Source organism: Hypanus sabinus, chromosome 5 (genome assembly GCF_030144855.1).
Source record: "Hypanus sabinus isolate sHypSab1 chromosome 5, sHypSab1.hap1, whole genome shotgun sequence".
In the NCBI taxonomy this organism is placed as follows: Eukaryota; Metazoa; Chordata; class Chondrichthyes; order Myliobatiformes; family Dasyatidae; genus Hypanus; species Hypanus sabinus.
The window spans coordinates 6,705,241-6,732,443 of NC_082710.1; the positions used below are offsets into that span (position 1 = coordinate 6,705,241).

The window sequence follows — 27,203 nt, forward strand, 5'->3', positions numbered from 1 at the left end:
CTCCCCAGTTTGCTTCCCAAAGCAAGACTTTGCCAAAATTAAGTTTCAACAAGGAAAGGCAGGGATACGGTGGAAATCAGAAATAAAACCAGAAAATACTGGAAACCCTCAGAAAATTGGGTAACATCATGGATGAAACAAGTCTGTTTTAGGCTTCATTACAACTTCAGTTTAGCTGTTTCCCTGTGTCATCGGTATCAGAGAATGACACTCCGTGGCCACCTGCTCATTAATGCAAATGTCGAATCAGCCAATCACATGACAACAGCTAGATGCATGAACATGCAGACATGTCTGCAGTTTTGGTCACCTCGCTACAGGAAAGATGGAAACAAGTTTGAAAGAGTACAGAGAACATTTACAAGGATGTTGCCAGGTCTGGAGGACCTGAGTTAAAAGCAAAGATTGAATAGGTTAGGACTGTATACTTTAGAACGTAGAAGATTGAGAGGAGATTTGATAGAGGTATACAAAATTATGAGGAGTATAGATAGGGAAAATGCAAGCAGGTTTTTTCCACTGAGGTTGGGTGACACCACAAAGAGAGGTCATCGGTTAAGGGTGAAAGGTGAAAAGTTTAAAGGGAAGGAAACTTCTTCGCTCAGAGTGTTGTGAGAGTGTGGAATGAGAGGTGCATGCGAGCTCAATTTAATGCTTAAGAGAAGTTTGGATAGGTACATGAATGGTAGGGGTATGGAGGGCTGTGGTCTGTGTGCAAGTTGATGGGAGTAGGCAGCTTCATTAATACAGCATGGACTAGATGGGCTTCAGGGCCTGTTTCTGTGCTGTGATTCTCTATGCGTCTATGGTCCAGAGGTTCAGTTGTTGTTCAGACCAAGCATCCGAAGAAATGTGATCTAAGTGACTTTGACAGTGGAATGATTGTTATGCCAGATGGGGTGGTTTGAGTATCTCAGAAATTGCTGATGTCGGGATTTTCATGCACAACAGTCTCTAGATTTGACAAAGAATTGTACAAAACAACAAAATATGTTCCAGTGAACTGCAGTTCTATGAGCGAAAAAGGCCTTGTAAATGAGAAAGGTCAATGGAGAGTGGCCAAACTGGTTCAAGCTGACAGGAAGGCAAAAGTAGCTGTGTTCTGGTGTCAGTGCTGCTCTCCAGTTTTTACTCAGTGGAAGACTAGCTGTAATGTGCTGGACTGCAGACTGCTGCAACATTCATGGACTTGGGGACTTGGACTCTATATTTTTGTGTGACTGCTATCTTATATGTGCTATATGTACCTTGTGCTGTGTATGATTGTTGGTATGGTGTTTTGCATCTTGGACAGAGTAACACTATTTTGTTTGGCTGTATTCACATATGGTTGAATGCAGCAGCAACACAGTGCAAAGACATAACAAAAAGTTAAAATAATTTACGAAATAAATTAATAGTGCAAAGAAAGGAACAACAAGGTTGTGTTTATGGGTTCGAGGACTGTTCAGAAACCTGAAGGCCAAACAGAACTGTCCCTAAGGCATTGAGTGTGTGCCTTCAGCCTTCTGTACCTCCTCCCTGATGGTAGCAATGAGAAGAAGGCATGCCCTCAGTGGTGAGAGTCCCCCATGATGGATGCCTCCTTCTTGAGGCATCGCCTATTGAAAACGTCTTCATGATGGAGCTGGCTGGAGCTATAATCCTCAGCAGCTTTTTACGATCCTGTGCAATGGCACCTCCACAGCACTCAGAATGTTCTCCACGGTACATCTGTAGAGACTTGTGAGACATCAAACCCCTTCAAACTCCTTATGAAATATGGCTGCTGTTGCCCTTCTTTGTAATTACATCAATGTAAAGGAGCTTGAAGCTGCTCACCCCTTCCACCACTGCCCCCTGACAAGGTAAATTACAGAGATAAGAGGAGTGAGAAATGGAGCCGTACTTGCAAGTAAAAGTGAACACTTAGAAACTCATCCACTTCTTGCTTTCGTTTGTAAGGTTCTGAAGGATGGCCATTAATTTAAACAGAAAAAGTTAAGTTATTTATACTAAATATGGGCGCAGAAAAAGAACCTCAGAATTGCATGTGGTGACATGTATGTAATCGGATCATAAATTTTACTCTGACCTTCAATTTTAAAGGACTTGCACTGCATAAGACAACATTTCTCAGTGCAGCCTCCTTTGCAGAGAGAGCCAGCCTGCATTGAAACATGCAGTAAACATTGAATACATGCTTAACATCAATGTGATATATTATGAGAATGATCTTAGAAATGAAAGGGTTAACATATGAGGAGTGTTTGATGGTTCTGGGCCTGTACTCATTGGTGTTTAGAAGAATGGGGAGGGGGTTCCTCGTTGAAATCTACTGAATATTCTAAGGCCTAGAATTGAAAGGTGTCCTCTTAGGACAGAGATGAGGAGAAATTTATTTAGCCAAGGGGTGGTGAATCTGTGGAAATGATTGCTACTGATAGATCTGGAGTTCAAGGTAGTGGGAAATTTAAAGCAGAGATTGATGGGTTCTTGATTAGTCAAGGTGTCAAAGGTTTTGTGAAAAGGCAGGAGAACGGAGTTGAGAGGGAAAATAAATCAGTCATGATGGAATGGCGGAACAGACTTGATGGTTCAAATGGTCTCATTCTGTTCCTGTGTCTCATGATATCTAACAATAGGCTAATGCTTTAACTGTTCTTGAAAATAGCACCGAGAGTTATCAAAATCAGAAACAGATTTGGTATCACCGGCATACAGTATGAAATTTGTTAACTTTATGGCAGCAGTAGAGTGCAATACATGATAATATATAAAACATATGAATTACAATAAGTGTATATGTATTAGTTAAATTAAATAAGTAGTGCAAAGTCATAAATAAAGAAGTCATGAGGTAGTGTTCATGGGTTCAATGTCCATTTAGAAATCAGATGCAGAGGGAAAGAGGCTGTTCCTGAATCGCGGAGTGTGTGCCTTCAGGGTTCTGTACCTCTTTCCTGATGGTAAAAATGAGAAGAGGGCATGTCCTCGGTGGAGGGTGTCCTTCATGATGGGTGCCACATTTTATGAGGCACTGCTCCTTGATGATGTCTTGGATATTACAGAGGCTAGTGCCGTAATGGAGCTGACAAATTTTACAACTCCCTGCAGCTTACTTCGATCCTGTGCAGTAGCCCTTGCCCTCCATATCAGACAGTGATGCAGCCGGTCAGAATGGTACATCTGTTGACATTTGTGAGTGTTTCCCCAAACTCTTAATGAAATATAGCTGCTGTCTTGCCTTCTTTATAGTTGTGTTGAAATGTAGGGAACTGGTTAGAGATATTAATGCCCAGGAACGTGAAGCTGCTCTCTCTCTCCACCTGGTCCCTCTATGAGGATTGGTTCGTGTTCCCTCGTCTTACCCTTCCTGAAGTCCACAATCAGCTCTTTCATCTTACTGATGTTGAGTGCAAGGTTGTTGCTGTGACACCACTCAACTAGCTGGTATATCTCGTTCCTGTACATCCCATCACCATCTGAGATTTTGCTGACAATGGTTGTATCATCAGTTGTTCTAACTCTCAATAACTTCTCCTTTGGTTTTTCCCACTTTCTCCAGATCAAGGGTGTAGCCATGGGCACTCGCATGGGCCCCAGCTATGCCTGCCTCTTTGTGGGTTATGTGGAACAGTCTATGCTCCAAATCTATACTGGCACCACTCCCCAACTTTTCCTCCGCTACATCGATGACTACATTGGTGCTGCTTCCTGCACCCATGCTGAGCTCGTCAATTTCATCAACTTTGCCTCTAACTTTCATCCAGCCCTTAAATTCACTTGGTCCATCTCGGATACTTCTCTCCGCTTTCTCACTCTCTCGGTCTCCATCTCCGGAGACAGACTATCCACTGGCATCTTCTACAAACCCACTGACTCCCGTAACTATCTTGACTATACCTCTTCCCACCCTGCCCAATGCAAAAATTCCATTCCCTATTCCCAGTTCCTCCGTCTCTGCCGCATCTGCTCCCAGGATGAGGCTTTCTGTTCCAAGACTTCTCAAATGTCCTCTTTCTTTCAGGATCGTGGTTTCCCTTCTGGCATCATCAAAGATGCCCTCACCCGCATCTCCTCCACCACCCGCACTTCAGCCCTTAACCCATTCTCCCGTCACCACAACAGGGACAGGGTTCCCCTTGTCCTCACCTACCACCCCACCAGCCTCCAGATCCAACACATTATCCTCCGCAACTTCCGCCACCTTCAACAGGACCCCACCACCCAGCACATCTTTCTCTCCCTACCCCTCTCAGCTTTTCACAGGGATCATTCCCTCCATGACTACCTGGTCCACACGTCCCTCCCCACAGAACTCCCACCTGGCACTTATCCCTGCAAGCGCTAATGCTGCACCTGTCCCCACACCTCCCCCTTACCACCATTCCAGGCCCCAGACAGTCCTTCCAGGTGAGGCAACACTTCACCTGCGAGTCTGCTGGAGTCATCTATTGTGTCCGGTGCTCTCGGTGCAGCCTCCTCTACATCGGCGAGACCCGACGCAGATTGGGGGACCGCTTCGTCAAGCACCTCCGCTCCGTCCGTCACAATAGACAGGACCTCCCGGTTGCCACCCCACTTCAACTCTGCCTCTCATTCCCATCTAGATATGTCCATACATGGCCTCCTCTACTGCCATGATGAGGCCAAACTCAGGTTGGGGGAGCAACACCTCATCTACCGTCTGGGTAGCCTCCAGCCTGGTGGTATGAACATTGAATTCTCCAATTTCCGGTAATTCCCTCCCCCTCTCCCCTATCCTAGGTCCCTCTCTGCCTCGCTCCCCCTTCAACTTTCTGCTTTACCTCTACAGTTCTTTCATGCTTATCCCCTCCCCCCTTTATCCTTCCTCTGATTGGTTTTCCACCTGGCGCCTCTAGCCCTTCCCCCTCCCCTATCTCTATTACTGGGCTTCGGCCCTCTCTTCCCCCCCATTCCTGACGAAGGGTCTCAGCCCGAAACGTCGACAGCGCTTCTCCCTATCGATGCTGCCTGGCCTGCTGTGTTCCACCAGCATTTTGTGTGTGTTGTTGCTCATATTGAGTAAAGTTATTTTGGTAAAGATGAAATAGCCCCACCTGGTGGATTGGTTGCACGTTTACAACTTTCTCTAATTGTAAACATGACGTTCTGCTGATGCTGAGAATTCAGAGCAACATGCACACAAAATGCTGAAGGAACTCAGCAGGTCAGACAGCATCGATGGAAGTGAATAAACGGTCGAGGTTTTGGCCCTAGACCTTTCATCAGAACTGGAAAGGAAGGGGGAAGATACCAGAATAATAAGATAGGAGAGGGGAAGGGGGACAAGCTGGAAGGTGTTATGTGAATGGGGGGAGGGGGAATGAAGTGAGATGCTGGGAGGTGATGGGGAAAATGTAAAGGGCTGGAGAAGAATAAGGAGAGTGGACCATGGGACAAAGTGAAGGAGAAGGAGCACCGGGATAAGGCTGTGGATAGATGAGCAGAAGAGGTAAGAGGACAGAGTGGGAAAAAGAAGAAGAGGAAATGGGGAGGGGAAAAGAACAATCTGGAAGTGTTGCTCTGCCAGCCTGAGAGTGGCTTCATCATGGCGGAAGAGAAGGCCATGGACTGACATGCTGGAACAGCAATGGGGATAGGAAAGGAACTGGTTGGCCACCAGGAAATCCCATGTTGTGCTGAGGTGCTCTGCAGGTCAGACAGCATCTACAGAGATGAATAAACAGTCGATGTTTCAGGAAGTGTAGCCGAAAGCACAAATTTATAAAGAAGCAGTGCAAAATATTTAAATTACTGTACATTTTATATTTATAATAATTTATTTCTTTGTAACAATTCTTGGCACTCTTAAAGTTCAAATAATCTCAAGTACAAAAAGTTTCAGCAAAATCTCTTACTTTTAAAACTGATCTCTCAGCCTCAGGTGAGAAAATCTGTCTGTATGCTTTGTGTGGGTAAAAGCTGTGCATCAATTCTGAGTTTCATTCAATGGAGCAGAGCTTTGAGCAGCGCCCAATCAGAGATTGGAAGCCTGGGAAGATGTCGTTCCCCTCGGCTCTCCGTTTGAGTTTGGCACGTTGAGCAGTGGGAAATCAGTATTCGGGATTGATTGACAAGAGCAAATTAAAGTAAGGTAGGGGCAAGCAGAACAGCCACCACTGGCGAGGTCAGAGTTAGAGGGGATTGAGGTTTCAGTGAGGAGAGGCTTCAGTCAGAGAAGGGAAGCAAAGCTGTAAGTAGAGTTTTCTCCCCCACAGTTTATTATTTTCCTTTCTTTATAGTTGCTCAGTTAGGAACAGTAGAGATTCCAGGCAAGATAGCAGTATGTGAGAAGGCAGGGAGACCTCCGGAGTCCTTGACAGCTACAACTGCAAGAAGTGCATTCAGCTGCAGCTTCTAACAGTCTGCATTAAGGAGTTGGAGCTGGAACTGGATGAACTCCGGATCATTCAGGAGGCTGAAAGGATGATAGATAGAGAAGCAGTTACACCCAAGGTGCAGGACACAGGAAATTAGGTGACAGTCGGGAAGGGGAAAGGGGTTAAACAGCCTGTGCAGAGTATCCCTGTGGCCATCTTCCTCAACAACTGGTATACTGTTGGGGTAGATGACCAAGCAGAGGAAAGTCATAGTGATTAGGTCTCTGGCATTCAGCCTAACTCTGTGACTTGGAAGGGAAGGGGGGAGAAGATATAAGCTCTGGTTTAAGGGTATTCGTTAGTTAGGGAACAGCAAGGAGGCTCCCAGATGACACATTGTCTCCTAGGTGTCAAGGTCTGGGATATCTTGGACTGTCCTCAGTGTTCTTAAGTGGGAAGGTGAACAGCCAGAAGTTGTGGTCCATGTGGGTACGAATGACATGGGTAGGACGAGTGATGAGGTTCTGCAAAGTGAATTCTGGGAGTTAGTTGCTAAGTTAAGGGTTGTGATGTCAGGATTGCTGCCCATTCTACATGCTAGTGAGGCCAAAACTAGGAAGATTATACAGCTAAGGAGTTGCTGTACGAGGGAAGGCTGAAGATTTTTGGATCTTTGGGCTCTCTTCCAGGGAAGGTGGGACATCAGACAAAGTCAGTAATCTAAGGGTTGACCATGGTGCAACTTCTGTGTATATTTCAATGCAAGTAGTATTGTAGGAAAGGCAGATGACCTCAGGCCATGGATCAACACATGGAATTATGATACTTTAACCACTAGTGAGACTTGATTGCAGGAGGGGCAGGACTGACAGCCCAGTATTCCAGGGTTCCGTTGTTTTGGATGTGACAGAGCGGGAGGGATTAAAGGAGAAGGAGTGGTTGCTAAGTTAAAGAGCAGAACCGCCAGGGTTGTGATCTCAAGATTAATACCCATGTTACTTGCTAGTGAGGCCAGAACTAAAAACTTACACAGTCCAATACTTGGCTAAGAAGTTGGTGCAAGTTCAAAGTAAAGTTTATTACCAGAGTACAAACATACATGTCACCGCGTATAACCCTGAGATTCATTTTCTGCGGGCATACTTAGCAAATCTATAGAACACTAACTGTAAGCTATAAACTTCAGAAATTGTTAACTGTAAATAAACTCTGCAAATGAAGATGTAAATAGATAGCAATAAATAATGAGCATGAAATAACAATATAACAGAGTCCTTAATTGAGTGCAGCTCTCCCCTTTTGTTCAAGAGCCTGATGGTTGACAGGTAGTAACAGTTCCTGAACCTGGTGGTGCGAGTCCTGAGGCTCTTGTACATTCTACCTGATGGCAGCAGTGAGAAAAGAGCACGGCCTAGGTGATGAGAATCTTTGATGTTGAATGCTGCCTTTCTATGGCAACATTTCATGTAGGTGTGCTCAATGGTTGGGTTGGTTTTATCCATGTTGTACTGCGCTGAATCCACTACCTTTTGTCGGATTTTCCACATTGACATTGCGAGAGGGAAGGAATAAGATTTTTGGATCATTGGGCTCTCTTCTAGGGATAAAACAGTGGTTGCTTGGCAGGAGGCAAAAAGTGGGAATAAAAGGATCCTTTTCTGGTTAGCTAGTGACCAGTGGTGTTCCACAGGGGTTTGTGTTGGGTCCGATTCTTTTTATGTTATATGTCAATGATATGGATGATGGAATTGATGGCTTTGTCGCAAAGTTTGCAGATGATATGAAGGCAGATGGAGGGGCAGGTAGTTTTGAGGAACTCGAGGGACTACAGAAGGACACAGACAGATTAGGAGAATGGGCACAGAAATGGCAAATGGAATATGGTGCAGGGTAGTGTATGGTAGAAGAAATGAAAAGATTGACAATTTTCTAAGTGGAGAGAAAATACAAAGAAACTGAGGCATGAAGGAACTTGGGAGTACTTGTGCAGGTTTCCCTTAAAGTTAATTTGCAGTTTCAGTCTGTGATGAGGAAGGCAATTGCAATGTTAGGATTTATTTCAAGGGAACTGGAATATAAAAGTGAGGATGTAATGTTGAGACTTTATAAAGCACTGCTGAGGCCTCACTTGGAGTATTGTGAGCTGAGCCCCTTCTTTTAGGAGATACATGCTGAAGCTGCAGACGGTTCAAAGGAGGTTTACAAAAATGATTCCAGGGTTGAATAGCTTGTTATATGAAGAGTGTTTGATGGCTCTGGCCCTGTATTCAGAAGAATGAGGGGTGACCTTATTGAAACCTATTCAATGGCTTTGAATAAATGGAAGCGGAGAGGATGTTTCATATGGTGGGAGAGTCTAAGACCAGAGGACACAGTCTCAGAATTGAGGGGCATCCTTTTAGAACAGAGATGAGGAGAAATTTCTTTAGTCAGAGAATGGTGAATCTGTGGAATTCTTTGCTGCAAGCTGCTGTGGAGGCCAAGCCTTTATGTATATGTAAGGCAGAGTTTGATAGGTTCTTGATTGGTCAGGGCATGAGGGGATATGGGGAGAAGGCTGGAGACTGAGGCCGAAAGGTAAATTGGATCAGCTGTGCTGAAATGGAGGAGCAGATCAATGGCTTAATTCTGCTCCTGTATCTTATGGTTTACTTGATTACTAGTCAAGGAAAATGTCATAGCAGTACTCAGTCAGGACAGACTGGAGAACTCGTCTAGTGAGGCATTATGGGTGGAACTGAGTAATAAGAAAGGCTTAGCAATGTTAAGAGGCTATATTACAGACCACCCAATTGTCCTAGGGATATAGAGGTGCAAATTTGTGAAGCGTTTGCCAACTGTTGCAAGAAACATGAGGTTGTTATAGTAGGTGATTTTAACTTTCCACATATTGACTGGGTCTCCCATGCTGCGAAAGGGCTAGATGGGATAGAGTCTGTCAAGTGTGTCCAGGAAAGGTTCTTTAAACAATACATAAAAATCCCAACAAGAGAGTGTGTGATACTGGATCTGAGATTAGGGAATGAGATAGGACAGGTGTCAGAAGCTTTTTTAGGGGAACACTTTGCATCTAGTGACCACAGTGCCATGGGTTTCCAAGAAGATATGCGGAAAGATAGGTCTGGTCCGCAGGTTGAGATTCTAAATTGGAGAAAGGCCTATAGGTAGATAGATACTTTATGGATCCCACAGGAAATTACAGTGTCGTAGTAGCATTATAACTCATCTCCTTCGACCTTAGACCACGGAGTTATCAATCACCCCGATGAGTTATTAACTTCAAACTTTCTGCATAATTAATCAAAAAGTTGACCTGCATACGCGTGTAACGAGAGCTGTATAACTCATCTCCTTCTACCTTAGGCCACGAATGTATACATTAAACAACCTTGAGATTTGTCTCCTTACAGGCAACCACAAAACAAAGAAACCCAAAATAACCCATTAAAAAAACACAACAGGCTCCAAAATAAAATCACGCAAACAAATGCAATCAAATAATGTTCTAAACTGAAGTCCACAGGGAGTCCATCGCAGACACTCTGTTCAACACAGAGCCGAGTAAATGTCCTGGAGCAACAGACTGAACCGGCCTATCCCTCGCCTCGGGCCCCGACTCCCTGAACTTCACAATCCGGCCTGGCACCTGAATTTTCGTCCAAATATCCCTTTCAGTTGCTCCAATTATCTCCCCAGTTTGCTTCCCAAAGCAAGACTTTGCCAAAATTAAGTTTCAACAAGGAAAGGCAGGGATACGGTGGAAATCAGAAATAAAACCAGAAAATACTGGAAACCCTCAGAAAATTGGGTAACATCATGGATGAAACAAGTCTGTTTTAGGCTTCATTACAACTTCAGTTTAGCTGTTTCCCTGTGTCATCGGTATCAGAGAATGACACTCCGTGGCCACCTGCTCATTAATGCAAATGTCGAATCAGCCAATCACATGACAACAGCTAGATGCATGAACATGCAGACATGTCTGCAGTTTTGGTCACCTCGCTACAGGAAAGATGGAAACAAGTTTGAAAGAGTACAGAGAACATTTACAAGGATGTTGCCAGGTCTGGAGGACCTGAGTTAAAAGCAAAGATTGAATAGGTTAGGACTGTATACTTTAGAACGTAGAAGATTGAGAGGAGATTTGATAGAGGTATACAAAATTATGAGGAGTATAGATAGGGAAAATGCAAGTAGGTTTTTTCCACTGAGGTTGGGTGGGACTACAACCAAAGGTCATGGGTTAAGGGTGAAAGTTGAAAAGTTTAAGGGGAATTTGAGGGGAAGCTTCTTCACTCAGAGGGTGGGACGAGCTGCCAGTGCAAGTGGTGCATGTGAGCTCGATTTCAATGTTTAAGAGAGGTTTGGTTAGATACAGGGAATATAGAGTCTGGAGAGCTATGGTCCTGATGCGGTCGATGGGAATAAGCAGTTTAGATAATTCAGCATGTTACTGTGCTGTACTTTTCTATGACTTACTTTCTTTTTATCACAGTGGCAATATACCTTACTTTTGACACTGAAATAAGTGTTGTTACTTTCGAACGGTGTCACAACAGCTTTGCACTCAACGTCGGTGAGACGAAGGAATTGGTTGTGGGCTTCAGGAAGGGAAAGTCGAGGGAACACACACCAGTCCTCATTGAGGGATCAGCAGTGGAAAGGGTGAGTAGTTTCAAGTCCAGGGTGTGAACATCTCTGAAGATCTATCCTGGGACCAAAATATTGATGCAATTACAAGCAAGACATGACAGTGGCTATACTTCAAAGTTTCATTTGCATAAGTATGTATGCAGTATACAACTCTGAGATTCTCTAGATAGCCACCAAATAAAGAAAAACCATGTCATTCAGTTCAGAGAGAAACAGCAAACACACCATCACCATCATCAACCCTAGAAAGTACCCCTCCCCCACACAAAAACGAGAAAGAACAGCAAAACCACAGAATATAAAAATCGTAAGACTGAAAATTGTCCACGGTCCGTTGTCCAAAAATCCATATGCAAAAAACCCAGTAACATTCACCAGCATTATTGAAAGAGAGAGACTTCGGCACAGCCCTCGGCCCTACAGCCTTCCTCTTTGGCAGCAGAGCAACCCCACCAGTAATCAGAAGGCCACTAGTGCTTGCCATCAGCGTTTGCCTCAACATAATCAGTGAATAATGGAATCGTTAAGCAATGAAATGGAGTCAAACATCAGCTCATGCTCCGCCTTGTAGTTTCTTTGCTCTTGGTTCACAATGCTTCCCGGAGTCTTCGAGAGAGAGAGCAGAGCGCTGGATTGCTCATTCGATCTCCAAACTAGGAATCGGCAGGCTCTAGCAGTTCCAGGAACACACTTAAGATGAAAAACAGACATACAGGAAGTAAAAAGAAGTGAAAGAAGCTTTGTGGTTCATCCAAAAGACGTTGACCGAGGAGTGTTGCATGCAGATGCCATTTTGACCGGAAGGAGGAGTTTGAAGAAACTTGGTATGACACCAAAGACTCACAAATTTCTACAGATGTACCGTGGAGAGCATTCTAACTGGTTGCATCACCGTCTGGTATGGATGGGCCACTGCACATGGTCAGATGCAGGAAGCTGTAAACCAGGACATATTCAAAAAGCAGAGCCTCAGAAAGGTGACATCCCACCATCCAGTATGTGCCCTCTTCTGATTGCCACCATCAAGAGGGAGGTACAAGAGCCTGAATACATAGTGTTTCAGCCATAGCTTCTCCCCCTTCACCATTAGATATCTGAATGGACAAAGAATCCATCAACACCACCTCGGTATTTTCTCCTCTCTCTATGCACTATTTATTTTATTTCACCAGTGGTGTAGTGTCTTACAGCCACACAAGCACGCATGACTGATGCTAGTTAGAAACAGTTTGGCAGCAGTCTCCTGTCCAACTTAAGCAGCTAGGTGTCCCAAATAAATGAAGTGAATCCTGGTTACTTTCTCACTTAGTGTTTGCTCTTTAAGAGTTGTCCCAAACAAGTGGCTGCCCTGATATACCAAATCAATGGCTCAATTAACCAAATCCACTGTATTTGTATTCAGAAGCTAACCAGTGACTGGGTAATTTTAAAATTAGAAGCTTAACACCATCCAGGACAAAGCAAGCTACTTAACCTCACACTGTACACCATTCCCTCTTCTATAGAAGCACTCTGTACTAATTGCAGTTAATAACTGGGTTTCTCTTACAGCATCTCCCAAACCCATGTGTCTACCAAGGAGCAGAAGAACAGGAAGTGCTCAAGAACCTCACCACCCACACAGTTCTTTCTAACCAGCATACCGTCCTGTAGCCACACTCCCAGGATTTCCCCTTCTCTACGGATCCTCCCTCCAGGCATTTACCCCTCTCTCCAAATTGTACTCTCTCCCTGGACCCCCTCTCCCTCAATTCCCCTATACTTGGAATTCTTCCTCTGCTGCTCTCTCTCTCCCCTCCCTGTCCATCCTCATTCTCCCTCTCACTTTAGATCTCCCCGACCACCCCATCCCTCTGCCAGTCAGCTCCCTGTCCATCCTCATTCTCCCTCTCACTTTAGATCTCCCCTCCCCTCCCTGTCCATCCTCATTCTCCCTCTCACTTTAGATCTCCCCTCCCCTCCCCTCCCTGTCCATCCTCATTCTCCCTCTCACTTTAGATCTCCCCGACCACCCCACCCCTCTGCCAGTCATTTCTCCCGCCCCGCCCCCTTCTCGCGAGATTCCGGCGCCGCTGACCTGGCAGGTTCCGGGCGGAGTGGTGGCGTCGGCTCGCTCGGGAGGGGATCCGCGGCGCCGGGCTGTCGTCGGAACGGCCATGCAGCCCGCTCCGCGCTGACCAGATGGCATCAGCGCGCCGAGCAGGTGAGCCCAGTCCAGCTGCGAGGCTCAATGGCGCACCCCGGGCGGGGGAGGTTACCAGTTAACGGGCCTGAAAGGAGAGGGATCGGGTAGAGAGAGCGGTGGGGGGTAGATGGGGTAGAGAAAGCGGTGGGGGGTAATGGGGGTAGGGGAAGCGGTGGGGAGAGATGGGGGTAGGGGGAGAGATGGGGGTAGGGGAAGCGGTGGGGGGTAGATGGGGTAGAGAAAGCGGTGGGGGGTAGATGGGGTAGAGAAAGCGGTGGGGGGTAGATGGGGTAGAGAAAGCGGTGGGGGGTAGATGGGGTAGAGAAGGTGGGGGGTAATGGGGGTAGGGGAAGCGGTGGGGGGAGAGATGGGGGTAGGGGAAGCGGTGGGGGGAGAGATGGGGGTAGGGGAAGCGGTGGGGAGAGATGGGGGTAGGGGAAGCGGTGGCGAGAGATGGGGGTAGGGGAAGCGGTGGGGAGAGATGGGGGTAGGGGAAGCGGTGGGGGGAAATGGGGGTAGGGGAAGCGGTGGGGAGAGATGGGGGTAGGGGAAGCGGTGGGGAGAGATGGGGGTAGGGGAAGCAGTGGGGAGAGATGGGGTGGGGGAGAGATGGGGGTAGGGGAAGCGGTGGGGAGAGATGGGGGTAGGGGAAGCGGTGGGGAGAGATGGGGGTAGGGGAAGCGGTGGGGGAGAGATGGGGGTAGGGGAAGTGGTGGGGAGAGATGGGGGTAGGGGAAGCGGTGGGGGAGAGATGGGGGTAGGGGAAGTGGGGGAGATGGCATGGGGAAGTGGGGGAGGAGAGATTTGCGAGGAGGAGGTGGGAGCTAGTGATGGGGGAGGGGAAAGAAATGGATGAGGGGGGAGGAGGGAAACATTGCTTGAGGCCACAGTCTAATTTCTTTTTAAGTAATTTTGCAAATGTTTTAAGTAGGTTTTTGAATGTATTTTATAACTTGTACATTTTATTGTGAGAATATAACAAGCTACAATTCTTTGAAAAAAACAGATCCTGGAATTATCAAATGCACTAAATGATCCAAGATTGTTTAACGTCATTTCCAGAACACAAATTTAAAGGGGAATGACATAATTATTACTCTGGATCTGATGCAGCACAAAAAAAACACAAGATAAAGAACACAATTTAAAAACAAACAAATATATTTACATAAGGTAGCTTATATTCATAAATTTGATTGTATGTACCCACACACATCGTGGATTCCAGTTAACTGGGACACTTTGGGACCAGTACATTTTGGCCCAATTAAGCAGCTGGGGAATTAGCTGAAGCTTTATGGAATATTTAAAATGTATAAAAGTGAAAACTACCAATTAACTCAGTAACAAATTGTGTGTAGGCCTCCGTTAGTCTCGATAGACCTTGGATTTGCACCCTGGAAAGTTTCCAGGGCGCAAGCCTGGGCAAGTTTTTTTTATGGAAGACTGGCAGTTGCCCAAGCTGCAAAGTCTCTGCTCTCCACGCCACCAATGTTGTCCAAGGGAAGGGCATTAGGGCAAATTATATACCTAAATGAAATACAGAACAAATTAGAACTACCAAAATTACTGCTACAGTACCATAAAACTAGGTATTAGTTCCTAATGGTTATTAATGAAGGAATTCACTGCACGCTGCTGTTATTTTGATAGACTATAAATGAACAAAATCATGCAGACACTTAGTGCAGTTAATGGCCTGCTTTCACACAATCCTTTTGACAATCATCTAAATCCTCATTTCCATTGTGCCATTCAACATCATTGTTGATTGATACCTTCAAATTCTTCGTAGCTCCTCACTTATTGAAGCAGTGAAATCGTTCTATTTTCACTCCCTACTGTTACTGGACTCTCCAAGCCTGAATGCATGAAACTGGGGTGAGGAAAGCGGTTCCAAATTGGCTGATTATTTCTCCGGGTGTGGTGAACACACACAACTGATGCTATTTTAAAACTGTTCACTTTAAGCACCGTGTTGTGTCTAATGCCCACACGTGCACACAACTGACTTTAGTTAGAAACTGTTTGGCAACATTCTCCTGTCCCAACTAAGAGGCTAATTTCTCAATTTGTTTTTTAATAGTTGTGCCAATAACAGCTTCCCCAATTAACTTTTGGCCCACTAACCAGAATCCACTTGAGGCAAGCACTATTAATAGATAAGAAATGAAATTTGTTGATGTGTTCTTTAGAAGGAATCAGTAGAGTTGATTATACAGCAAGATAATGACAGAACAGTTATAAACCTTAAGGCAGCTGGATGCTGTGCTAATGTGTTAGAACGGCTTGAATTATTCATTTATACCTGTTTTGTTTGGCAAAACTAGATTAATCATTGTTATACCTTTCTTACAGTTAACCATGGCAGGGAGAAGCCAAGCTCATTTTCTGCCAGCAACTATTCAGCAGTCATTGGGAGGCAACGTTTATGTGTTTGCCAACAGCACGGCTTCAGAAAATGAACTTTCAGAAGAGGACGTAGAATGCTTTGAGCTTAGGCCAAGAGGGAAGGAGAAAATTCGAAGAACTGCATCTAAAGATCGATTGGATGATATTGTGTACCTGGTTCGAGAAATACAAGAGGGTGACACCTTGAATGCACTTGCTTTGCAGTATTGCTGTACTGTAAGTGATGATTTTATTCGTAACATAGAGGATTGTTGCAGAGGAGAGGTGGATAGAATGGTAAAGAAAGCCATAGGCAGAACATAGCATTGGAAATATTTGTATATATAGAAGTAGAATATTCTGTTAAATGTAAGCAAGAATAAACACAAAAGGAGTGACAACAGAACAGTTCCACTCCCCTGTATTAATTCTAAATTAGTCAAAAGGCAGAAGTTTGACATGTAAAATATTTTCCAAAAAAATTTCCAATGCTGTTTCATAATACAGTTCCTTTATTAAACACTTAATTTCCCAAAACTAAATCAGTCCTCTAAAATTGCAAAACAAAATTGTGAATGTCAAGTACATTTTCTTAGATCAAGATGGTAAAATAAAATGACAAATCACAGCTCAATTCTAATATCGGAAATAACTTGAAAAATGTATAGCTCAGGTGGTTGGTTGGGTTGAGTTCTCTGATCTTGGCAATCTGTTTGCAAATGTTTTGTCACTGTACGGGGAGACATCATCAGTGTGCTGTTCATTTGTGATGTGTCTTCTGGCCTTTATATACTTACCAGTCAATTGATTAGTCCTCAGTTCAGAATGTAGGATCAAGGTCAACATGTCTGTTTACAGTATTGTTTGCTGAAAACAGACATATAGATCTCAATCCTATTTGTAAGCCAATGTAGGAAAAATACCAGACCACAATGCACAAAGTTCGCTGCACAATCAGTCAGTGTCAAAACCCCCTTCCCAATTCATAATGACATCCAGTTGGTTGGTGAGTATTAAAAGGACGCACCACAAATGAACAGCGCACTGATGATGTCTCCTTGTGTGGTGATGAAATATTTGCAAATGGATTGCCAAGATTGGAGAACATTTCTAATATCCTTTCAAGAATGTAAATTGAGCAATAATTAAATTTATGGTAGACGTTTCAGGGCGAGAATACTTATGCTTGATAATTTAAATCCTATTTTAAGACTGTTTTATATTCCTGTTTCCTTCCTTCCCTGATACCATTTTCACTGAATGTATTTATCTACCAAGTCTGCCTTCACTGCTGTAGCCACTTGTGGTTAATAATGTTAAAAAAATATTTTCACTGAAAGTTGTCTTCTAATTTTCCCCCTTGTATTACCACTGTCTCTGCTAGTACTATTGTAGCGGTGTGCTACACGCAGCGCTAAAATTACGACACGGAGTCGGTAACTGCAGTCGAAGGAAAAAACTTTATTCGAAATCTTCAGCCTCACTTTTAAGCCTCCCTCGTGGCGCAGAGGCTCCAAAGCTCTGTGCTCGCAAACCCCCGTAGGCTATCTGATTGTGAGTCGGTTCAGATGTGCCAGGAAATGTGTCGCCACACTATCACCAATTAAGCCTACTAGCTTGCTTGCTTGCTTAACCCTATCTCCACTACTGGGGCACTGGCCACTGGCTATAGCTTGCCAGAGTCTTCTATCCAGGGCCATTCTTTCACATTGTTTCCAGGTGTAGCCCATCTTGGTGTCAGATCCTTCCTGTCCCAGGGATGAGATCCTTGGAGCTTCTGTTGACATTTTTATAGCACTGGGTTTTTACAGGATAAGGTTGTTAGCCCTTTGCCCACCATTCTCCTTTCACAGCCAGGCTTGGGGCAGTCCTTGGCGGAGTTCAGCACCGCAAAGAAGAAGCATTAAATGTAGCCTCGGCAGTATCAGCCATATTGTACGAATGAAGAAAATCTTCAGTATTTATATCGTTTGTGGTTGATCTGCAAAAGAGTGAATAATTTTGAATACTTGTAATCCCATCAAATAGTTTATGCTCATTTGAACAAGTCCTGAATTATTTAAGTCTGCATTTGGCATTTTGGATATCATATAGCTAAATCTGTAATATATATGGATGTTAGCAATGACTGTTTATAAAAGGTGTTCAAAACAATGTATTTTCTGTCTCTAAATTCATCATTCCTACAATTTTGAATTTCAGGGGCCATATATGTAAAATTTATAATCTGATTTGTATTTCTGTTGTAACATGTTCAGAAAGCTGTAGGAACTCTGCAGGTGAGGCAGCATCTATGGAGAGGAGTAAACAGTTTTGGGCTGAGATGTTGTTGATTTTTTCCTCTCAATAGATGCTGCCTGATATGCTGAGTTCCTGTTGTATATTGTGCATTACTCTGGATTTTACTTCTCTCTTGTATTTTTGATTTTCTGTTGACTTTTCATTTACATATGATTATTGAAGATAAAATCCCTGAAGCTGCTAGTAGTCATTTGCCAAATTTGCGTGTTGTAAGTTCAAATTAAATTTAGTATGGAAATACATGTGTATATGCCACCATATACAACCCTGAGATTCATTTTCTTGTGGGCAAGCTCAATAAATCCATTAACCAGAATCAATGAAAGACCACACAATGTACAAAAAAAAACAAGAAATGCAAATATATAAAAAAGGTAAGTAGGGTGTTTTAAGAAATTTGCAAACAAAAACTGCACTGAGGTCGAAATATTGTTCTTGATCTGATAAAATTAGTGCCTTTTAATAGTTGACAGTATGTGACATTTTAATAGTCAACAGGTGATATATTGAAACTTGGGAAAGACTGCAAAGAGATTGGGGAAGTTAGTCAATTGTTAAGAATGAGGTGATGGACTACTTGGTGACCCAGGACAAGATAGTACAAAGTTAGCATGGTTTCTTTCAGGGAAAATCCTGCCTGGCGAATCTGTTGGAATTCTTTGAGGAGATTACAAGGAGGAGAGATAAAGAGGATGCAATGGATGTTGTATATTTGGACTTTCAGAGAGCCTGTGAGGTGCCACACATGCAGCTGCTTACCAAGTTAAGAGCCCATGCTATTACAAGCAAGTTACTAACATGGTTAGAGCATTGGTGATTGGTAAGAGCCAGCGAGCAGGAATAAAAGGATCCTTTTCTGTTTGGCTGCCAGTGACTAGTGGTGTTCTGCAGGGGTCGGTGTTGGGACCACTTCTGTTTATGATGTATATAAATGATTTGGATGATAGAATAGATAGGTTTGTTGCCAAGTTTGCAGATGATACGAAGATTGCTGGAGGGGCAGGTAGTGTTGAGTAAACAGGTAGGATGCAAAAGGACTTAGGAGGATGGGGAAGTAAGTGGCAAATGAAATACAATGTTGGAAAATGCACGGTCATGCACTTTGGTAGTAGAAATAAATGTGTGGACTATATTCTGAATGGGGAGAAAATTCAGGAATCTGAGTTGCAAAGGGACTTAGGAGTCCTTCTGCAGAACACCCCGAAGGTTAACTTGCAGGTTGAGTCGGTGGTGAAGATGGCAGATGCCATGTTAGCGTTAATTTCAAGATGTCTAGAATACAAGAGCAGGGGTGTGATGCTGAGGCTTTATTCTTGCTAAGTTCTTGATTGGACATGGCATCAAAGGTTATGGGGAGAAGGCTGAAATTAGGGTTGAGGAGGAGATAGAACAAATACTTGATGGGCCAGATGGCCTAATTCTGTCATGTCTAATGGTTGTGCTATTGGCGAGTAAAATATTAAATGGCATTAGACAAACAGATGATGGGAGTGGGGAATGCTAGACGAAACAAAAAGATACTGCATACTATTTCACTTGGAACAAAATCCCCAAATATTGAAATCTGATAGCAGAGCGGAAGAAGCTGTTTCTAAAATGTTGAATGTGCATCTTCAGGCTCCTGTACCACCACCTTGATGGTAGCAATGAGGAGAGGCACATCCTGGGTGATGAAGTCCTTAATGATGCATGCTACCTTTTTGGGGCATCACCCTTTGAAGGTTTCCTAGATGATGTAGAGGCTAGTGTTCATGATGGGGCTGATGGAGTTAGCAATTTTGTGGCTTTTATCTGATCCCTGAGCAGTGGCCCCTCCATTCCAGTTGGGGATTTATAAAGTCACAGTTCTGAGTGGTTGCCAGTCAATAGCTATTATATTAATGCTGTTTGACTCTATAACCTTTCCAATATCTTTCAACCCCTCAATCCTATTGAGAATTATATTAGCAACTCATTTCTTCAGAACTACATTCTGCCAGAGAAATTTGATCTCAAAACAGTATTGTATAGAAATTGCAGCAATTTCAGTCTAGCCAGTCTATGTTCTCCACTCAAAGTCTACGACTTTGCATTGAAATCAATTTGCATATACTGTGCCTATCTGCAAGTCTATTAATGTTTTACTGTAATTTCTTGCAATCCTCCTCAGTCTGAACTAGCCCTTCTAGTTTTGTATCTTCAGCAAATGTAGTACAGCGTCTGATTTTAAAAAAACGCTATGGACTCATCAGGCAAAATCTGGGTAACTCAGCAGCTCTATGGAGAGGAGTAAATAGCAACATTTCAGGCTGAGACCTTTGCACTCCCCAATTCCTCTCACTTTATTCTGGCTTCTGCCCACTTCCTTTCTAGTCCCAATGAGGAGTCTCGGCCTGAAATATTGACTGTTTAATCCTCGCCACAGATACTGCCTGACCTCCCAACTTTCTCCAGCATTTTGTGTGTGTTGCTTTGGATTTCTAACATCTGCAGAATCTCCTGTGTTTATGGAGATAATATAGTCTCTGTGGGCTTTTACTTGCCACCATGTCATTGTGAAAGGCTACTCTTTCTTATGACTACTGTGTTGCAGTTAAGTGTCCACTTCGTTTATTTCACATCCTCTGTCCTTGCTCATTTGATATTTGCATTGTACCTTATCAATGGCTATTCAGAAATCAGAATATATTAAAAGTATTACATCATTGGTATCCAATCTCCCTCTTCACAGAAACGTTCGTCAAGCGAGATTTTGTACTTTGAAGTCCACGTCAAGTACTCAGGATCAACTCTGGATAAAATTGATATACTGTAGTTCCAACAATATACATTCCTGTATAGCCATAGATTTATTATATGAATAGAAAATCTATACTATATTATACATGCATACAGTGATGGTACAATATAAGTAATGAAAGTCAGTTCATGTCTCCCATAGTGAAATCCAAAGATTCTAACCTCATGATCCAAGAAAATGATAGGTCAGTCTGCTGGGCTATTAAAACAAAAGCTTAACACCATCTTAATAATTTTTTTCTCCCAGGGCAGTTAATTTGATCTACCATTCTCATTAGCACCCCCACCACCTTCTATCTGTTACCCACATCACTACTCAGTAAGCACTTTAAAACAATTTTATTCTATAAGACCATATTATATAGGAATAGAATTAGGCCATATTGCCCCATAAGAGTTTGCACTGCCATTTTATTGTGGCTAATCCAGTTTTCCTCTCAACCCCAATTTCCTGTCTGCTCCCCATATCTCTACAAGAACCTATCAGCCTCCACTTTAAAAATACATTAAAGACTTATCCTCCACAGTGGCCTGTGGCATAGAATTCCACGGATTCATCACTCCCTGGCTAAAGAAATTCTTCCTCATCTCCATTCTAAATGGATGACCCTCTATCCTGATGCTGTGTCCATTCCCCCTGCAACTCTCAGCCTCACCATGCTGCATTAGCAAATCTTCCCACTAGTATAATAGTCCACTCCAGTTCAGGTGCAAGCCATCCCTTCTGTGCAGGACTCACTTTCCCTTGATCCAAAAATCTTATGCCCTCCTTCCTACACCAACTCTTTGGTTACGTATTAAACTGTATAATCTTCCTAGTTCTGGCTTCACTAGCACGTGGCATGTGTAACAATCCAGAGATCACAACCCTGGAGGTCCTGACCTTTAACTTGGCACCCAATTCCCTGAACTCCCTATGCTGAACACTGTCACTCATCCTATCCATGTTATTGGTACCACGACTTCCAGTTGATCACCCTTCCACTTAAGAATGCTGATGACTCAATCAGAGAAATCCGGATCCTGGCACCCAGGAGGCAACATGCCATCCAGGGATCTCTTGCGCACAGAACTTCCTGTCCCTTCCCCTAAGTAATGAGTTCACCACAGCATGCTGCTTCTCCCCTCTTCCCTTTTGAGTCACAGAGGTAGACCGGATAATTTTGAAAACGCAGGTTTCGTGTAAAAACAATAGGCGTCCACACTACGCGTTTTTAAAAATATCGCTATCCACATTGAAACGGAGATTTCAGTGAATCTCCTCCAGCACATGCGCAGGACACATCTACCGAAAACAAGCAACATGTTTGGTGTTGAATCTCGCCGTAAAAGTGCGCGTTTATGTAGTTACAGTCTAGAAAAACTTAAAACGACGGACAGCTGTTGGCTTTCAAGCAGGAGAACTTAAAAGTAAAAAAAATACTGGAATGTACAGTTCACAGACAGATTGACCCGGCTGACGACGAACATTGAAATACTGACTAACTCTGTTGCATTAATAAAGCACCTTGTTAAAAATATAAAACATGTCTGCATCAGTGTTATCTTGTATTTCCATACAAAGTTACATTAGGCTGTTACACATCTATTGTCAGAGAAGTACTTGCATAAATAGGTAAACCACCTTCATACGAGCAAGGACAGAAAACAGGGCAAAGTGAGTATACTTATTTTTTCAGTAAGTTATGGGTCAAATTATTTGGTGAGTACATTTCTAACTCGTCTGTCGTCAGTTTCGTTGCCATCTGTTCAGAAATTGTTAGGTTGCGTTCAAGAAAACAATGAAATAGCGTGCTGCCGCCTGACAGCATTTTCGGAAGTCTCCGGTTACCCCGTTCACACTGATCCGGCCAATCAGGTGTTTTCAAAAGTACACACTTTGGAGAGCGTTTCTGAAAAGCTCTGGTTTTGGGGGACGAAAACACCATTTTAGTGTGGATGAAGGGTAAAAACAAAGAGAAAAAGCTTTGGTTATGGATTTTTCCAGTGTAGTGGGGACGTAGCCTTAGTGCCAGAGGCCCAACCAATGTGACTTTCTCTTAGGTCTTCCTATAATAATACTATTTATATTGTAAATACATTGCTGGTATTTGTACATATTTGTACATTTTATTCCATATCTGTACTTTAACCTCTAACTTTATTTTTCTGTACTAAATCAAAGTAAGTCAACAATAAGGTAGAAACAAACGAGAAAATCTGAAGGCGCTACTTGGCCTGCTGAGAAAGGGAAAAATGGTTGAGATAGGAATATACTTTGAAACAATTCACTGCTCTGACATATGAATTGCAACCATAGTTTTTCCTATTGAGTGAAGGCATCAATAAAATAGCTTCTCAAAAATTAAAGATTAGCTTCCTTTGTCATATGTACAATGAAACATACAGTGAAATGCATCATTTTGCATTGAGGATGTGCAAGTGTCACAATGCTTCTGATGTCAGTAAGCATGCCACAACTTACTAATCAACTAACCCATATGTCTTTGGGAGGAGACCGGAGGAATCTCACAGGGTCACAGAGAGAATGTGTAAACACCTTGCAGACAGTGACAGGAATTGTACCCTGATTTTGCAGCTGATGCTGTAAAGCACTACACTAATCATTATGCTACTGTCTCCCCCACCCCCCCCCAAAATAACCTCCAGAGTAAACAGTTCATAGCTTTAATGTTGGAAATGCATTTTAATTGCAGTCATAATTTGACTGTCCTCTAATAGAATGAGGGCATCAACAAAATAGTTTCTCAAAAGTTAATTTCCATAGTTTTTTATTTAAGATACAACATGGGTCTGGCCCTTCAAGCTGTGCTACCCAGCAATCCCCAACAACCCCGATTTAACCACAACCAAGTCACGAGATTTGTTATGACCAATTCACCTACCTGGTATGTCTTCGGACTAGTGGGGGAAAAACCCATACTAATAGAGACACTGACAAGGATGCCAAAATTAAACTCTGAGCTCCAATTGCCCGACCCTTGATAGCGTGCTAACTGCTATGCTACCATGACTGCTTTTCTGATCATGATGTAACATTATATAATACCATTTGTATTTTTCAGGTTGCAGATATCAAGAGGGTTAATAACCTCATCAATGACCAGGATTTCTTTGCTCTCAGATCTATTAAAATTCCTGTGAAGAAGATCACTTTACTGGGGGAGAGACACAATGCCACAGCCGCAAGACTGGTTCCACGTGTAGCCTTGGAATCGAATGCACAGTGTCAGGAATTAAAAACTGGTGTAGACACTTCTACCAGTGAAAATGCTGACAACTTTCTCAGAGAAGTTGATAAAGACTTAGAAAGGATAGTAAGATCTAATGACACCACTCGGGAGCATTTAAATGAGGTGGTTTCAGCTTTATCTGCCCAGCCATTTTATCAAGCAGCGGATCGCAAAATCGCGCGACGGAAAGACCCCCATTATGGAGCTGACTGGGGCATGCGCTGGTGGAACGCAGTGATGATAATGTTGATTGTTGGAATTGTTACACCTCTGTTTTATTTACTGTACTATGAAGTTCTGGTAAAAGTTGAGACAAGCCATCATTCGACAATGGAATCAACGCATCTACCTGTTACTAACATTGTACCGCAAGAGCCAAAGCATAACAGTGAAATTGATCCTTTGCAAAGGACTAAAATCCACTCACAGGAAGCTCTGCATCACGTGAATGCAAAACTTCAGCCATCTGACACCTGACATCAATTGTATCACATTTTTCTGTCCTGTGCAAAGCCTTACCAGCTGTTATCTAATGGGGAACATTGCATTGTTATCAGTTTGAATTGTAATGTGGAGGAGCTGCAAAAATTATATCATGTCATGAATTTTCTATTCAAATAAAGTGAAACAGCATTTGTAAAATAGTTGATAGGTCACCAAAACTTGCTTCCCAGTGTTATAAAACAACATAACATAAACACTGATACTAATATATAATTAGCTATATTTAAAGGGTGAACCGGTTTAAGCTGGAGACAGGTGACCATAAGACATAGGAGTGGAATTAGGCCATTCAGCCTATCAAGTGTATTCTGCCGTTCTGTCATGGTTGATTTATGATCCCTTTTCGACCTCATTCTCCTGCCTTCTATCTGTAATCTTTGACACCCTATCAACCTCTGCTTTAAATGTCTTGGCCTCCACAGCCATCTGTGGCAAAGAATTCCACAGGTTCACTGCCCTCCAGCTAAAGAAATTACTCTTCAAATTAGTTAGAAATATACATTCCTCTGTCCTGAGACTGTGCCCTCTGGCCCTTGACTCACCCACTACAGGAAAGATGCTCTCTACATTCAGTCTTTTTAGACGAGGGGTTCCCAACCTCAAGTCCACAGACCCCCTCAGTTAATGATTAAAAAGGTTGGGAACCCCTGATCTAGGCCTTTCAGTTTTCAATATGCAGCAATATAATATTGTAAACAATTATGTTAACCAAAATCTTAATTTAAATAATGTCATGTGATCTTGATTAGCATGATGTTCTTAGCCAAGCTTTCTTTTGGGATTCAATTGTATTCGATAACTAATGAAAATACACTAGTTATTAAATACATTATTACTCTTTGAGCAAATGGTAAAGCATAATTATGATTTAAATGCAAAATCTGACATCTGCTGACAAAAATTAAGCATTTAGTTTTATTCCCACCTTCATGTTCTTTAAACTTTGGAGTAATACCTTGTAGACTTGCAGTAATCAGAATGATTATCCCACTTTATTACAGCTGCAAACAAAAACATTCTAAATGTCAGAGGACCACGTATTGTCTTACATTCAACTGTTTATATAAAAAGTGATTCTGCTGCCTGAAAATAAGTTTTAATATAAAATATATTTATTGAGTGAAATACTATAATTGAAGACGTGTGTATACTATCAGTGGCCATCTTATTAGGTACAGGAGTGGAACCCATTTTGGTTTTCTGCTGCAGCCCATCCACTTCAAGGCTCAATGTGTTGTGCATTCAGAGATGCCCTTCCGCACACCACTGTTGTAACGTGTGGTTATTTGACTTCCTGTCTCCTTACTGTCAGCTTGAACCTGTTTGGTCATTCTCCGCTGACTCATTAACAAGGTGTTTTCTTCCACAGAACTGCCACTCACTGAATGATTTTCAGTTTTTTGCACCATTCTTGTGCATGAAAGTCCCTGGAGGTCAGCAGTTTCTGAGATACTCAAAACACTCTGTCTGGCACCAACATTCATTCCACAGAGAAAATCACTTCGATTGCATTTCACGCCGTTCTAATGTTTGGTCTGAACAACAATTGAATTTCTTGGCTACATCTGCATGCTTTTATGCATTGAGTTGCTGCCACATAATGGGCTAATTATATAGCAAACAAGAAGAAATCTGCAGATGCTGGAAATTCAAACAACAACACACAAAAAATGCTGGTAGAACACAGCAGGCCAGACAGCATAGGCTGAGACCCTTCGTCAGGACTAACCGAACGGAAAGATAGTAAGAGATTTGAAAGTAGTGGGGGAAGGGGGAAATGCGAAATGATAGGAGAAGACCAGAGGGGGTGGGATGAAGCTAAGAGCTGGAAAGGTGATTGGTGAAAGTGATACAGAGCTGGAGAAGGGAAAGGATCATGGGACGGGAGGCCTCAGGAGAAAGAAGGGGGGGGGGGAAGCACCAGAGGGAGCTGGAGAACAGGCAAACAGCTAAATATGTCAGGGATGGGGGAGGAGGGGCATTTACAGAAGTTAGAGAAATCAATGTTCATGCCGTCAGGTTGGAGGCTACCCAGCCAGTATATAAGGTGTTGTTCCTCCAACTTGAGTTTGGATTCATTTTGACAATAGAGGAGGCCATGGATAGACATGTCAGAATGGGACGTGGATCTTCCCATTTTAATTCCTGATCATTTCGCATTTCCCCCCCCCCCCCCCCCCCACTACTTTCAAATCTCTTACTATCTTTCTTTTTGGTTTGGCCTGACGAAGGGTCTTGGCCGGAAACGTCAACAGCGCTTCTCCCTATAGATGCTGCCTGGCCTGCTGCGTTCCACCAGCATTTTGTGTGTGGTAATTATATATTTGCTATAAGAGCAGGTATACCTAATAAAGTGGCCACTGAGTGTATTCTGTTAATAATGAGGCTTTGAAAGTTATATTATGTAATGATTATTGATTCTTAAAGCTTTAAATTGTACAGTATTCTTTATATTAAACTTTTCAAATAAAAATTGAAGCCTCTTGATGTACCCTGATTTCGAATTGATACTCAGATTATGTTTGAGAAGGTTGTACATTAAGCACACAAAGAGGCCCCTGCCAGCAGGATCACACCCTCCAAAATAATCTCCAATTTACAAATTTAGTATGAGGGATAATTTTCAAAGAATTGGTTAAATGTGTTCTAGTATGCCACTTGGGTGGTGGTGGTATTAAGGGTTCCCTTATCTTGTTTGGCGTGAAGAATTAAGGACATGTATATGGAAAGGAACCAGAAAAGGTCAGACAATATCGTGAAGGATTCTACCCCTACCCCCATTCTTGGACTGTTTGTCCCACTTCCATCAGGAAGGAATTTATGTAGCATTCA

General features: G+C 43.0%; 1 protein-coding gene across 1 annotated transcript; it reads left to right on the forward strand.

Moving 5' to 3' along the window:
* Window positions 1-13,051: 13,051 nt before the first annotated feature.
* lysmd3 (LysM, putative peptidoglycan-binding, domain containing 3) lies at window positions 13,052-26,549 on the forward strand. Its single transcript, XM_059969332.1, has 3 exons — window positions 13,052-13,182; window positions 15,523-15,792; window positions 23,700-26,549. Exons 2-3 carry the CDS (start codon window positions 15,529-15,531, stop codon window positions 24,342-24,344), a joined length of 909 nt encoding a protein of 302 aa, XP_059825315.1. The 5' UTR covers window positions 13,052-13,182; window positions 15,523-15,528; the 3' UTR covers window positions 24,345-26,549.
* Window positions 26,550-27,203: the final 654 nt, after the last annotated feature.

What these genes read in the sequence shown, in the direction of transcription:
- lysmd3 (XM_059969332.1), top strand. Translation starts at nt 15,529, where the DNA reads ATGGCAGGGAGAAGCCAAGCTCATTTTCTGCCAGCAACTATTCAGCAG. An exon ending in CTTTGCAGTATTGCTGTACT is followed by an intron (nt 15,793 to 23,699) that starts GTAAGTGATGAT and finishes TGTATTTTTCAG; the next exon opens with GTTGCAGATATCAAGAGGGT.